The sequence below is a fragment of the Ranitomeya imitator genome, chromosome 1 (assembly GCF_032444005.1).
Source record: "Ranitomeya imitator isolate aRanImi1 chromosome 1, aRanImi1.pri, whole genome shotgun sequence".
Lineage (NCBI taxonomy): Eukaryota > Metazoa > Chordata > Amphibia > Anura > Dendrobatidae > Ranitomeya > Ranitomeya imitator.
Window position 1 is genome coordinate 727153461 of NC_091282.1, and position 15803 is coordinate 727169263.

Genomic DNA, 15803 nt, shown 5'->3' on the forward strand with positions numbered 1-15803 from the left:
TGATTGGGGAGAAAGGGGGGTGATTTAAACTTTTATATTTTTTTTATTTTTTTCACATTTTTTTTTACTTTTTTTTTTTTTTTACTTTTGCCATGCTTCAATAGCCTCTATGGGAGGCTAGAAGCAGGCACAACTCGATCGCCTCTGCTACATAGCAGCGATCTGCTGATCGCTGCTATGTAGCAGAAATGGAGGTGTGCTGTGAGCACCGACCACAGGGTGGCGCTCACAGCCACCGGTGATCAGTAACCATAGAGGTCTCTAGGACCTCTATGGTTACCATCCTGACGCATCGCCGACCCCCGATCATGTGACGGGGGTCGGCGATGACGTCATTTCCGGCCGCCCGGCCGGAAACGGTAGTTAAATGCCGCTGTCTGCGTTTGACAGCGGCATTTAACTAGTTAATAGGTGCGGGCAGATCGCGATTCTGCCCGCGCCTATTACGGGCACATGTCAGCTGTTCAAAACAGCTGACATGTCCTGGCTTTGATGCGGGCTCACCGCAGAGCCCTGCATCAAAGCAGGGGATCTGACCTCGGACGTACTATCCCGTCCGAGGTCAGATAGGGGTTAATACATTGTGAAATGAAATGTGACTGTCGCATTTCATGCCTGCTGTGCTATGATCATTCTGTAGACTTCTATTCAACCCCATTGTCTGTTCTGTTTCCTAAGCCAGTTCAATTGTGCTAAATTTTGTTAGTTCGTCATTTAGCCCCGGGGTCGTGAATGCTGGTTTCGCTCACAGAGACTGCATCCTGTGTGCGCAGACATTATACAGTATCTATAAACTGTCTGTGATTAATACAATTATACTAAATATGTCTGTTCTCGGCTTTCCTCAGTATTAGGGAAAAGGATGATAAGATCAAAGCTCTGGAAGTGAGACTGGATTCTGAGCTTGTGAAGGTGACGAGTACAATGGAGGATCACAAGGTATATGCTGCTTCCCCTGTAATTTACAAAATTATTTAGGGAGATTGATGCCTTTGCCCTGGGGAAAAAGAACTTTTACATGGTGGGAGCTGTTGATACTTAGCCACTTTCTGTGCCCGTCCTACATCCCTCAACCCTGCACTCGGCCCCTGGCTCTCAAACCTTGCTTTCCCCCATAGTTCCTGGCCTCTGGACCCCGACCCTTCTCCCCACTTCCTTGCCTTGTACCAGGCCTCTAGACTCTACCCTCCTCGACCCCGCTCTGCTTCTGGCCCTTTCCTGTTCCTGACTTCTGGCGCTCGACGTGCCCGGCCTCTGGCGCTCGACGTGCCCGGCCTCTGGCGCTCGACGTGCCCGGCCTCTGGCGCTCGACGTGCCCGGCCTCTGGCGCTCGACGTGCCCGGCCTCTGGCGCTCGACGTGCCCGGCCTCTGGCGCTCGACGTGCCCGGCCTCTGGCGCTCGACGTGCCCGGCCTCTGGCGCTCGACGTGCCCGGACTCTGGCGCTCGACGTGCCCGGACTCTGGCGCTCGACGTGCCCGGACTCTGGCGCTCGACGTGCCCGGACTCTGGCGCTCGACCCTCCCCTATCCTGTGCCTTGGCCTCTTCCCTCTTTGTTTCCTTAATTTTTTAAAGTCCACTGTTATAAGTCTTTCTAATAAAGAGCATGGTTTGATGCATCAGGGAGTTGCTATGTATGCAGTTTATCACATCAGTGTGCTGGACACAGGTACCAAATTATTAAACACCATTTCCTTGCAATTTCAGATTCTACAGAATCTCAATAACGAGTTACAGGCCCAGGTACAGAAGCTGCAGGAACAGTCTCAGGACCAGGTAAAGCTGGGATTATACACACAGACTTCTGACTAGTCAGACAATCGTGCAGATGATGAAATTGGTCAGAAATCTCTACATGTAAAAGCACCAGACATGATTTTGTACTTGATATGATTGCATGGCATCTGATTATTTGCTTTGCCCCCTCTTTAGACACATAAAGAAGTGCTTGTTCAGCTGGAGAAGAGGTAATTGTCTGTATTCCCTGTGCCATTATGCATTTTCTTTCTGGTGTATTTTTATCCTAATTTTTCAAGGTATTTATTGGATGGAGAGACATTAATGTTTGTCAATTATTTAGCTAATGTGGGTTAGTTCATTATTAAATACTGACTTATATTTTAGTAAGTTGCTTAAAGGGAACCTGACAGCAGGATTGTGCACAGTACCCTACAGACAGTGTCAGTTTGGCTGCGTTATACTGATTACAATGATACCTGGTGATGAAATCCGTCTTGTGGTTGTTTAATAATCTTTATTTGCAGTTATCGGTTAATGATGCTCATGCTTTGGCGCAGCCTGCGGTGGGGGGGTCTTCATATGGTGCTCTGATAAGGTATTCATCTTTATGGCTTCTGACTGGTCACTGATCCCCCACTGACCTGTCCCGTATGTTACTGCATAAAATATGGTTTGAAGAAATAAAGTTCACTTTCACTAGGCCTGCGCTGTAGCATGATGCAGTGGATAATATGCCTGTTTTTGTTTTATTTTGACATTTTTGTTTTATCAAACTAAACTATATCTTAATCAAAATAACGCCATTTTGGTAGGAAAAAAAAACAAACTCCATCAAGATGGCACCGGCTGTGCCTGTGCAAGTGGCATCTATCGGAACGATGTGCAGGCTCCATCAGCGCCATTTTGATGAAGCCTAATTTTTTATTTCTCTAGCAAATTGGAACACGATAGGTGCTATGGCACAGGTGTGGCCGCTAGCGCCATTTAAAAAACAAAGCAAAAACAAACGATATGTCAAAATACAACTAAATTATTTTATCCACCGCATCATGCTAAAGCTCATGCGCCTGCCTGATGAATGTAAATTTTTTTTTTTCAAAGCCTATTTTATGCAATATGTAAAATGGGCGCAGGTCATCAGTGACCTGTCAGCAGTCTGCATTATGAATACCTAACAAGCCATTTTATCATCCCTAGACCTGGATGCCTTGCACGTTGCAATACAACCACATTCACCACATTCGCTTTCACAGGGCAATGTAACATCTGGACACTTCTTATCTTTTTTTTTTTTATTTATTTTTTTTAAGCATGCAAGAAAAGGATGAAAAACTCAAAACTGTTGAAGAGTTGTTGGAGACGGGTCTCATAGAAGTTGCAAACAAAGAAGAGGCTTTACGGGTAATGATTGAAAGCAATACATACAGTAGAATTCCTTTCTCATCCACCTCATTGGGGGACACAGGACCATGGGTGTTATGCTGCTGCCACTAGGAGGACACTAAGTAATACAGAAAAGATAGCTCCTCCCCTGCAGTATACACCCTCCTGCTGGCTCCAAGTGAACCAGTTCTTGCTTAGTGTCTGTAGGAGGCACTTGGGTCTGCTTTCAGACCCCAACATTTTTATTTTCATGTTTTATTTTTATTCTATTTTTTCCCTTAACGGAGCAAATGGGGGCGACGGATCCTTTCTAGGTTCCGATCTCCCCCGAACCATCAACAGGCAAGTACGCGGAGCATTCATCCCCGTGCCCTTTCCTGCCCTTTTCTGTGGACACATTGCGGACCTCCCCCGGGGACTCAAGACACAGGACCTGGGTAAGCTGCAGAAGCATAGCTTAACCCTTCCCCTGCTAGTAAGCGCTCTCCTCAAGGCTACACTATGTCTCAATCAAAGCCTAACAAAAGGTCTGGGAAAACCCACACTGTGTTTTTTGCTGGTTGTACCGCTTGTAAGGTATCTCTTCCCCGGGGTCACAATACTGCGTTATGCTCAGCTTGTGAACCAGTGACTGCTCAGGAACCACCTGTTACTGATACCGAACCCAGTGAGCCTAGTCCCCCTGACGGCTACCTCCCTTACCCGGTCTATGGCATCCCTGGCCAAAGCATTAGACTCGTTCCGAGACCCCTCCTCTCAGGGCACTCTTACGGATGACGCTTCCGATGATCAGAACCCCCTAGGGGTCGTACCTTACCAAGGAGCTCTCGCTTTTCCAGGAAAAGGACTCATGCCTTGTCCCCAGCCCATCACCGGGAATCAGGGTCTGAGAGTTCCATTTCTCGCTCCCCTCCCTTGGGGGTAGTAGAGAACCTGGCTCAGAGGACGATTCTGACACGTCCCTAGATCAGGTATTTTAAGACGATCAGGAGACTCTCGACTCTATCATTGAGTCAATAAACAAGGCCCTGAAGCTAGATGAGGAATCTTTTTCTAAAACGGATCATGCTGTGTCCTTTAAGAGAACCAAGCGGGCTCACAGAGTGTTTGCCAATCATCCCGAATTTAAGGAAATCGTTGAATCTCATAGGATTCGTCCAGATAAACGCTTTACAGGGCAAAAGCCCATGGAGTCAAAATATCACTTTGCTCCTGATCAAAGAAAAGATTGGTCATAGTCTCCTCTGGTAGATCCTCCTCGCGCCTAGCTACTAAATCGATTTTATCCTCTTTGGAGGGTGCCTCGATTAAAAACCCCACCGATCGTCAGATCGACAATATGGCTCGTTCAGCGTTTGAAGCCTCAGCAGCCACACTCTTCCCATCTTTTGCCGCTACGTGGGTGGCTAAGGCTATGACCCATTGGGCTGAGGTCTTGTCTTCAGCTGTTCTGGATACCAATCTTCCCCCAAACCCCCAAGGTAGCAGACATCGCTACTCAGATAGCCAGGGCTGGGGATTTTCTAGTCACCGCATCTCTGGATGCCGCTGACTGCGCTTCTCAAGCAGCAGCAAACGCCATCACCATTCGGAGGTCCTTATGGCTCAGGGACTGGCACGCGGATTCTGGTTCCAAAAAGTCATTCATTTCTTTACCATATCAGAGTGGTCGTCTTTTTGGCGAAAAACTCAATTAATTTCCGACGCCACTGGAGGGAAAAGTAAATTTCTACCACAACAGAGACTTTCGGCCCTTTTGGAACCAGCAATATCAGGCTCGGTTCCGATTTATTTATTTATTTATTTATTTATTTATTTTTTTCCGTTCCAACTCAAATTGTTCCTCAACTTCCACATCTTACGCACTCGGCCGGGCACAACGTAGGGGTAGAGGTCCCCAGACCTCTTACAAATCTTCCCCCTTCATGGAGAGGCAGGCATAGTCAGTCAGGATCCAGGGGGTCCAGACCGGGCAGATCTCCCACACAATAACTCCCGGTGGTAACCGGAGGACACCCTCAAAGTAGGCGGCCGCCTGCTTTCCTTCACCAACGCGTGGCTCTTGGTCATTCACGACAAATGGGTCCGCGACCTAGTGTCCTCCGAATACAAGATAGAATTCTTCTCTCTTCCGCCAAATCATTTTTTCCTATATTCTCCTCCCAGGGCAAAGGCATCAAAGTTCTTTCAAGCCATAAGCTCTCTAAAAGAAGACGGGGTTATTATCCCGGTCCCTCAAAGCGAAAGGTTTCAAGGTTTTTATTCAAACCTGTTTATTGTTCCAAAGAAGGACGATACAGTACGGCCCATACTGGACCTATAACTGCTGAACAAGTCCGTCAGGGTACGACGTTTCCAAATGGAATCGCTTTGTTCTGTCATCGCCTCCATGGAAAAAGGAGAGTTCCTGGCGTCTATAGACATCCAGGACGCGTACCTCCACATGCCAGTTTTCCCTTCTCACCAGAGGTTCCTTCACTTCGCAGTTCAGGAACAACACTTCCAATTCGTTGCTTTGCCTTTCGGCCCCACCACCGCTCTCAGGGTATTTACCAAGGTCATGGCAGCCGCCGTAGCCATCCTTAACACCCGAGGCGTGGTGGTGCAACCGTATCAAGATGATATCCTCATCAAAGGCCCCTCTTTCCACGCCTGCAAGGAGGCCGTGAACATCACAATAGATACTCTTTCTCGCCTGGGTTGAAAGATAAACTTCAAAAAATCTTCCCCAGTACCGGCTCAGCAAATTTCCTTTCTAGGAATGATACTGGACTCGTCCCAGGGGTTGGTGCTCCTTCCCCCGTAAAAGATCTCAGCCTTACAGCGGGAATCTCAGAAGCTCTCTCAGCCTCGCACTCACTCTCTGCGCTTCAGTATGAGAGTCCTCGACAGGATGGTAGCAGCCTTGGAGGCGGTTCCAATTGCCCAATTACAACCGTCCCTTACAACATGCCCTCCTGGCTGTTTGGGACAGAAACCCGTTCTTCCTTCCCCAGCGAGTCAGACAGTCTCTTAGAAATTCGGGCAATCAGGTTAGCTCTTCTACAATTCCACCCCTTCCTGGCGGGTCGTCCCATCAGGATTCAGTCCGACAATGCCACTGCAGTGGCATACATCAATCGGGGAACCCGCAGCATGGCAGCCATGAACGAGGTAGGCTACATTCTCCGTTGGGCCGAGGAAAACCGCTCAATGATTTCTGCTGTTCACATCCCGGGAGTGGACAATTGGGAGGCAGATTTCCTCAGTCAAGGCCTCAACTCTGGGGAGAACCAGATCTGCTGTCGTTGGGGAACTCCGGACGTGGATCTGATGGCCTCACGGCTAAATTCCAAGGTTCCCGACTCCATAGCTCGGTCCCACGACCCAGCAGCCATCGGGGCAAATGCACTCGTACTCCCGTGGCATCATTTTCGGCTTCCGTACATATTTGCCCTGCTCCCCTTACTGCCGAGAGTCATCAAGAAGAACAGAGCGGAGGGAGTACCGGTAATCCTGATTGCGCCAGATTGGCCTCGCTGGGCGTGGTACACGGAAATAGTTCAACTAGTTGCCGATGTTCCCTGGCGATTACCGAATCGTGCAGACGTGCTACCACAGGGCCCCATTTACCACCAGAACTCCGAGGCCTTGTGTTTGACGGCATGGCCGTTGAGTCCTGGGTTCTAACCCAGGCAGGTTTCTCTCCGGAAGTCATTCAGCGCTAAAAAGCCTACATCTATGCGCATTTATCATCGCACTTGGAAAACCTTCTTTTCCTTGTGCAACGACCGGGGACGTTCTCCTCTTGAATTTTCCATTCCTTCAAACCTCAAATTTTTACAAACTGGTTTTGACTTGGGTCTCGCTTTTAGTTCTCTCAAGGGACAGATTTCAGCCCTGTCCGTTCTGTTCCAACGCAGGATTGCCAACAGAATACAAGTGCAGACTTTCATTCAGGGAGTCTCCCATAGGGCGCTGCCCTATAAGATGCCGTTGGAACCATGGGACCTTAATCTGGTCCTCAGTCTTGCAAGAAGCTCCTTTCGAACCTCTACAGGAGATTTCCCTGTCCTTTCTATCATGGAAGGTTGCCTTCCTGGTTGCGGTCACGTCCATTAGACGAGTCTCGGAGCTGGTGACTTTGTCTTGTCACTCTCCGTTCCTGAATTTTCATCAGGATAAGGTGGTTCTGAGAACATCCCCAAAGGTTGTCTCATCCTTTCATCTCAATCAGGAGATTGTCTTACCGTCTCTGTCCGGCACCAGTACATCGCATCGAGAAGGCAATCCACACACTGGATTTAATGAGAGCTCTCAAGAGATACATCTCGCGGATGGCGTCCTTCCGCAGTTCGTATGCCCTGTTTGTGCTCCCGGAAGGGCCAAGGAAGGGGTTTCCCGCTTCCAAGGTGACAATAGCGAAATGGATTCGTTCAGCTATTCAGGAGTCCTACCGAGTCAGAGGTCATCGTTGTCCCAGCAGGGATTAAGGCTCATTCCACTCGGTGAGTGGGTGCGTCTTGGGCCGTCCGACACCAAGCTTCGGCAGCGCTAGTTTGCAGAGCTGCAACCTGGTCCAGTCTGCATACGTTTACAAAACATTACCATATTCATTCTCAGGCCTCGGTAGATGCGACCGTCGGTAGATGAATTTTGCAGGCGGTTGTGCCGCATCTGTAACCTGTGGGTACAAGGCGCAATTACAGTTGTTACCAACCCAGGGACTGCTTTAGGACGTCCCTTGGTCCCCCAATGAGGCGTAGGAGAAACAGGGATTTTTGTGTACTCATTGTAAAATCCTTTTCTCCGAGCCAATCATTGGGGGACGCAGCACCCACCCTGTTAGCCTAACGGCTTTGGTTTTTCTGTGTTGGCTTGGTTTTGACATGGTTCATCCTGGTTAAATGTTAAGCTTCTACTGCTTTGTTACGGAACTGGTTCACTTGGAGCCAGCAGGAGGGTGTTTACTGCCGGGGAGGAGCTATCTTTTCTGTATTACTTCGTGTCCTCCTAGTGGCAGCAGCATAACACCCATGGTCCTGTGTCCCCCAATGATTGGCTTGGAGAAAAGGATTCTACGGTGAGTACACACAAATCCCTGTTTTATCCAGTATCAACACATTCTGATAATCCAGAACTGGAACAGAAAACATAAAATCATCTAAAATCTGAACAAATATTCACTTCTGAAAAAAAGATATATATAGAACCGGTAGCAGTGTTTCCGTTTGCAGTCAATCTGGTTTTTATAAACCGTTTGTGATAGGTTACTCATATTTATCTAAGGCAGTCTGATAATCTAGAATATCTGGGAACTTGCTTAATGTCCCTTAGGCTATGTGCACACGTTCAGGTTTTTTCGCGTTTTTCGAGGTAAAAACGCTATAAAAACTAATTAAAAACGCATACATTATGCATCCTATCATTTAGGCTACGTTCACATTCGCGTCTTTGGACGCAGCGTCGTGGACGCAACGCACGAAAGACGCAAGTAAAACGCAGGCATTTTTGACGCATGCGGTCAACCTTTTTTATATATATATATATAGGGTCTTTTCAGTGTCTCTATTTTTTAAGTAAAGAACGCATGCGTCGTACAACGCACAACAACGCAAGTGCTTGCGTAGTCTGCGTTGCCAATACACTTCAGTGGAGTTTTTGACGCATCGACGACGCAAGTGCAACGCAAGTGCAACGCGAGCATTTTTTTAAAAATTTTGGACGCAGAAAAAATGCAACATGTTGCGTTTGCCGCGCCCTGCTAGATGCGTCGAAACGACGCATGCGTCGCAAAACGCATGCCTATGCGTCCCCAATGTTAAAGATAGGCATGCATGACGCATGCGTTGTTTTGCGGCGACGACGCTGCATCCAAGGACGCGAATGTGAACGTAGCCTTAGAATGCATTCTGCATGTTTTGTGCACATGATGCGTTTTTTTCCGCGAAAAAAACGCATCACGGTAAAAAAAAGCAGCATGTTCATTAATTTTGCGGATTTTCTGCGTTTTTCCCGCTATTCTATGCATTTGAGAAAAATCCCGTCAAAATTGTGGTAAAAACGCATGCGGATTGCTGACAGAAATGTCCGTTTTTTTTGTCAGGAAAATTTCTGTAAGAAATCCTGACGTTTGCACATACCCTTACAGTTAATATTCTATTAGTAAAATATTCAGCAAACTTCTCTTCTAAATTTGCAATGTGTTTCTGCCCTCTGATTATATGTAGTAATCGAGACTTGAGCTGCTTTGTATTTTGATCTTTGTGAAGTGTTTGGTTGACTTTTCAACTATAAATTTTTTATTTTTTTTTTTAAGTTGCTGAGAGATGAAAATGCATCCTTAAGAAAGGATTTTCAGAATATCAAGGCACTACACAACGACCAGGTAAATCCGCAAATTTTTTTTTTCTTTAGAAAAAAAGTGTAGTAAAGTGATAAATGTGAAAATTCCAGAGTTGCCCTAATTTCAGTCTTGCTGGCGGTGTAAACCTTCGCTGATGTATACGCCATTAACCTAACAGGGGTATCTGATGAAAAGAAGTTGATCTGTACTGATCGGCAGAGCAGGGAACGATTATCCGTCGTAAGATGGAGCTGCAATGCACATGATGGACCACCACTTCATTCCAACACACAGAATGAGCAATGGACGGCACTAGAGAAGCACAAATCAATATGGACATTCACTCCTTAAAGAACATCCGAAAAATACGCAGGTGGCACGTATGTTCTGGGTATACGGTGCTCAGCACTGATAGGCAATCCAGAGTAAATACGATAAACAAGAAAAGAAAACAGTGCGGCACTCACAGTCCACACTCCACCTCCGCACCCTCCCGCTGACCTGATGTCCTAATGGATGTTTTATACATTTTTCTCCAATAAAGAGCACGACTTCACAGCTTCAAAAATAAGGGTGAGTGCCGCACTGTTTTCTTTTCTTGTTCCACCACTTCATTCCCTAGGGGGCTGCTGAGTGATGCACTCTGTTTTTACCCCAAAGTCCCATGGCGAATGAATGAAAATTAGACTTGAAGCTCAGACTTGTATGTGGAATAAAGATTCTTTAATCTGCCTGTCTGCGCAGATGGGGGAGGGGGAGCCATGAGATATTCACCTGTCCCCGTTCCACCACTGCTCTGTGTCTTCCGCGTCCTCTGGCTGTGATGTTCATTTCAGAGGGCACGATGATGTGGTTATTGTGTGCCCTCTGCCTGAACAGTCACTGCAGAGAGTCGGAAGACACAGCGGCATGCGGCAGTGGAACGAGGACAGGTTAATATTGCAAGTTCCGGGGGCCTGAGCCAGCGGTGACTCCGGCACCTGGTCCCCATAGCGCGCCGGTGTCCCCGCCTGCTCAGGACCCCGGAAGTTGGCGCCCAGCGATGAGAGGTATGTCATTTTTTCTATTCTATTCTATGGAGCATCTTATAGAGCCATCAACCTTTATGGAGCAGCATATGGGGCATATTATTCTATGGAGCATCTTATGGGGGCATCAACTTTTATGGAGCATGTCACGGATCCCACTCCGTGCTGCTACCAATTTGTCACGTACCCACTCTCAGCACGTGACTTGGGGTTGTGCCTGCAAGGGTTAATCTAACTCGCCTCTCTTCAGTCCGGCATTCCGCCTCTGTCCTATGCTGTAATGGGAGCAAAAATCACACGCAAGAATGTGATTCACAAAAAATGCTGCTGAGTCCACTGGGTTCTGCTCCTCTGTAAACAAGCTGTGCCTCTGATGCAGTAACTGCTGGTGATAGCAAGTTACAGGGCAGTCACACACAAAATGGTGCTGCCCTGTGATTCTGCTCTTCATTCTGCCCCAGGGATATTAGACCACCCAAAAGGGGAGGGAAATGGTGATGTCAGCAGTTACTGCCCCAATTTTGCTGCTAACAGTAAAGCTTGTAAATCTTATTATAACTGCTTGAGGTCTAAAACGGAAAATGCTCCCTCTAGTGGTAAATATGTATATTTAAAAAAAAAATAATAATATTTTTCATATAGAAATGTTTGCAAACAGTGTAAACATTGCATTAATACATTTTAAATACTATTTTAAGCTTAATTTCACAAAAAAAAACAAAATACAAGAAAACTGGTGGCACCTTCCCTTTAAGGCTATGGATTCTTTAGAACATACAAGGTTCAACTGTTAAAGATTTACCCTTTAATACAAAAGGTACAGTGCTTACAGTAAAAAAGAATATAAAAATATGGTATTAAAAAGACATACAAATATGCAAAAACGGTTATAAAATAAAGGGAGAAACTTAAAAGAAATATCGAACTTTGCTGTTTGGTACTCTGTTCCCTGAGGGAATGGAACACATCAGCTCTCCCCCACTTGTGAATAATTTTGAAAGTATACAAGCCAAATTTAGAGAGTCACCCTGGATGTCAGATTTCGAGACCAGCCCCTCAAGTTGATATTCTAATTGCTTGTTTTTGATTGGACCATGGCCGTGCCCCCAATGAATATATTATTTTCTCTGAGATTCTTTGTGTAAAGCTTCCCACAGATAAGGCCCCGTCACACATAGCGAGATCGCTAGCGAGATCGCTGCTGAGTCACAAGTTTTGTGACGCAACAGCGATCTCAGTAGCGATCTCGCTATGTGTGACACGTACCAGCGATCAGGCCCCTGCTGTGAGATCGCTGGTCGTGTCGGAATGGCCTGGGCCATTTTTTGATCGTTGAGGTCCCGCTGACATCGCTGAATCGGCGTGTGTGACGCCGATTCAGCGATGTCTTCACTGGTAACCAGGGTAAACATCGGGTTACTAAGCGCAGGGCCGCACTTAGTAACCCGATGTTTACCCTGGTTACCATCCTAAAAGTAAAAAAGCAAACAGTACATACTTACCTACCGCTGTCTGTCCCCGGCGCTGTGCTCTGCTCTCCTCCTGTACTGGCTGTGAGCGTCGGTCAGCCGGAAAGCAGAGCGGTGACGTCACCGCTCTGCTATCCGGCCGCTATGCTCACACAGACAGTACAGGAGGAGTGCAGAGCAGAGCGCCGGGGACAGACAGCGGTAGGTAAGTATGTACTGTTTGTTTTTTTTACTTTTAGGATGGTAACCAGGGTAAACATCGGGTTACTAAGCGCGGCCCTGCGCTTAGTTACCCGATGTTTACCCTGGTTACCGGCATCGTTGGTCGCTGGAGAGCGGTCTGTGTGACAGCTCTCCAGCGACCAAACAGCGACGCTGCAGCGATCCGGATCGTTGTCGGTATCGCTGCAGCGTCGCTATGTGTGACGGGGCCTATAGTGTCAGGCTGTAATTGACATCTCTTCAAAGAGCTAGGATGTGTCAAATGTTCCCTTTCTTCTTGGTTCCCAGCACTACCCCCTGGTGAGATCGGAGATAGTAGACTGCCTTCTTCAGACACATGTGTTGTGACCTCCTGTGAGACCTGCAGCCTTCAGGACAGATGTTAAATTACTGCTAGTCACACAGTAGGCCTGTACATATTTACATATCTCACCACGCACGCACGCACGCACGCACACACACACACACACTTCACCACAGAGCATTATAAGGTGCACATTATTCTATGGAGCATCTTATAAGGCCATCATTAACCTTTGTGCAGCATTATATGGGGCATATTTTTGTATGAATCATCTTATGGGGCTCCTGATTTTAATATGGATATTCAAAAACATTTAACCTACTGATGTCTCAATCAATTTTACTTTTATTGGTATTTATTTTTTAAATTTACCAGTAGCTGCTGCATTTCCCACCCTAGGCTTATACTCGAGTCAATAAGTTTTCCCATTTTTTTTGTGGCAAAATTAGGGGTCTCTGCTTATACTCGGGTCGGCTTATACTCGAGTATATACGGTATTTCAAATGTTTTTGCGTTTTCTGGTTCCCCATATACAGTTTGTGTAAAATGCAAACTGCTTAACACCCTCAAGTGGTCCGGAGCTGAGTCCACTGCTTCCATTGCTTTACTCACTCACCTGGTCCGGAGCTCAGTCCACTGCTTCCATTGTTCATAAATCTGTTAATGTGGACAGTGCTGCAGCCAATAAGCGAGCCAAGTGGCTCATGCCATCTACTCAAGGTGCAGTGCTGTCAATTCGATAGACGATAACAGACATGGAGAGCAGCGTCAGAGACTGTGCGCTGAACCAGGGGAGGGTGAGTAACCCCCCCCCCCCCTTTTTTTTTCTAACCGAACATTTTTCAAAATCTAAAAAAAAACCTTTAATTATCCAGTGAATACACTTGCCGCTGTGAACGGAACAGCAGCTTGGCTCCATTAAAGTAAATTTGAACCTACTTCAGCTTCTTGTATAATCAAAGGGTAGATTATTATTATTATTATTATTATTATTATTATTATTATTATTGTTAAAGCGCCATTTATTCCATGGTGCTTTACATGTGAGGAGGGGTATACGTAATAAAAACAGGTACAATAATCTTAAACAATACAAGTCATAACTGGTACAGGAGGAGAGAGGACCCTGCCCGCGAGGGCTCACAATCTACAAGGGATGGGTGAGAATACAGTAGGTGAGGATAGAGCTGGTCATGCAGCGGTTTGGTCGATTGGTGATTACTGCAGGTTGTAGGCTTGTCGGAAGAGGTGGGTCTTCAGGTTCTTTTTGAAGGTTTCGATGGTAGGTGAGAGTCTGATGTGTTGTGGTAGAGGGTTCCAGAGTAGGGGTGATGCGTGAGAGAAATCTTGTATGCGATTGTGGGAAGAGGAGATAAGAGGGGAGTAGAGAAGGAGATCTTGTGAGGATCGGAGGTTGCGTGCAGGAAAGTACCGGGAGACGAGGTCACAGATGTATGAAGGAGACAGGTTGTGGATGGCTTTGTATGTCATGGTTAGGGTTTTGTAGTGGAGTCTCTGGGCAATGGGGAGCCAGTGAAGGGATTGACAGAGGGGAGAAGCTGGGGAATAGTGGGGGGACAGGTGGATTAGTCGGGCAGTAGAGTTTAGAATAGATTGGAGGGGTGCCAGAGTGTTGGAGGGGAGGCCACAGAGCAGGAGGTTGCAGTAGTCAAGGTGAGAGATGATGAGGGCATGGACTAGGGTTTTTGCAGATTCTTGGTTGAGGAATGTACGGATTCGTGAAATATTTTTGAGTTGAAGTCGGCAGGAAGTGGAAAGGGCTTGGATATGTGGTTTGAAGGAGAGATCAGCGTCAAGGATTACCCCGAGGCAGCGAGCTTGTGGGACTGGGGAGAGTGGGCAGCCATTTACTGTAATGGATAGGTTTGTTGGGGGTGTCGCGTGAGATGGGGGAAAGATGATGAATTCTGTTTTGTCCATGTTAAGTTTTCAGAAATCTAGCGGAGAAGAAGGATGAAATAGTGGACAGACATTGAGGGATTCTGGTTGGTAGGGAGGTGATATCTGGTCCAGAGATGTAGATCTGTGTGTCATCAGCATAGAGATGATACTGAAAGCCATGAGATTCTATGAGCTGTCCCAGGCCAAAGGTGTAAATGGAGAAGAGCAGGGGCCCTAGGACTGAACCTTGTGGTACTCCGACAGATAGGGGGCGAGGTGAGGAGGTGGTGTGTGAGTGGGAGACGTCCGGTCTGTTAGGTTTGATGAGATCCAGGATAGGGCCAAGTCTGTGATGCCAAGGGATGAGAGGGTCTGTAATAATAGGGAATGGTCCACTGTGTCAAAGGCTACCGACAGGTCCAGGAGGAGGAGGACAGAGTAGTGTCGATAGCTCTTGGCGGCTAAGAGGTCATTGGTGACTTTAGTAAGGGTAGATGGTTCTGCTTTGCTGGTATCGCAGCTGTAGCGGTCCTAGACATTCCTCTGCTACCATAATGGCCCATTTTAGCAATATGCCGTCACTTTATTTGATGGGAATATCTTTTTAAACAATAATGCAGTTAAGCGTTAAAGTTTTTTTGCTTATATTTGCCACCAAACCTTGCTGTAATTTTTTACCTTGTTTATTCTTTCAGGTAGCCCTCACATCTGTGGTTGAAGATCTAAAAACGGTGTAAGTTAACGTTGATTTTTTTTTTATGGCGGGATTACGTGACAAATTGAGCAGAGTTTCATCAACAATTTCCAAACTGCCCATTTTGGTGCAACTGGAAGTTGGGGGGACTCCCGACAGATGAGAAGAAGATTGTGCATTTGTAATTACAGCTCCAAATCCTCATTCAGGGGGTATCTGCAGCCCTACGAGCTCTCCTTCTCCAAACTTGTGCCGTCCATGTATTCCCTTTGTGTCCATTTGACAGTTGAATTTGCGAGTTGGACCCATGGACAAAAGCATCATAGCAGATGCTTGTATGGAATACTTAGTGGGGAGACAACCACCAAAAAGGCATCTATATTTATTGTCAGTTTTAACCCTTTCGATCCTGCGGTGATCAAATCACGACATCCAATTTGACAACTCGTGTACAATCACAGGTTACTGCAGACGGTGCCGTAAACGTGACTGATTAGCTCTACAATGTCATAATAGGCGGTCATAATGGTGTGAACTTTCTTCTTCCATTTTATTAAAATGTAAATGATCCTTTTAGGATCCATGAGAAGGATGGCAAGATCAAGTCAGTAGAAGATCTCCTACAGGCTCAGCAGCTGAGGGCTGACAAGGAGGGGAGAACTGTACAGGTATTTCCCAGTCCCATCTACAGTCTGTTAGCACACAGGGATTATCATGAAAAATTATTATTTTTTTT

General features: G+C 46.6%; 1 protein-coding gene across 20 annotated transcripts in view; it reads left to right on the plus strand.

The window, feature by feature from the left end:
• KTN1 (kinectin 1) overlaps nt 1–15803 on the plus strand; it is a 197824-nt gene that overhangs the window by 87979 nt on the left and 94042 nt on the right. For all 20 annotated transcript variants that reach the window (XM_069732747.1, XM_069732819.1, XM_069732828.1 and 17 more), the window contains exons 20-26: nt 849–939; nt 1708–1776; nt 1933–1967; nt 3051–3141; nt 9422–9490; nt 15069–15106; nt 15645–15735. In XM_069732747.1, the coding sequence (XP_069588848.1) occupies nt 849–939; nt 1708–1776; nt 1933–1967; nt 3051–3141; nt 9422–9490; nt 15069–15106; nt 15645–15735 (484 nt within the window). The remainder of the gene's footprint in view (nt 1–848; nt 940–1707; nt 1777–1932; nt 1968–3050; nt 3142–9421; nt 9491–15068; nt 15107–15644; nt 15736–15803) is intronic.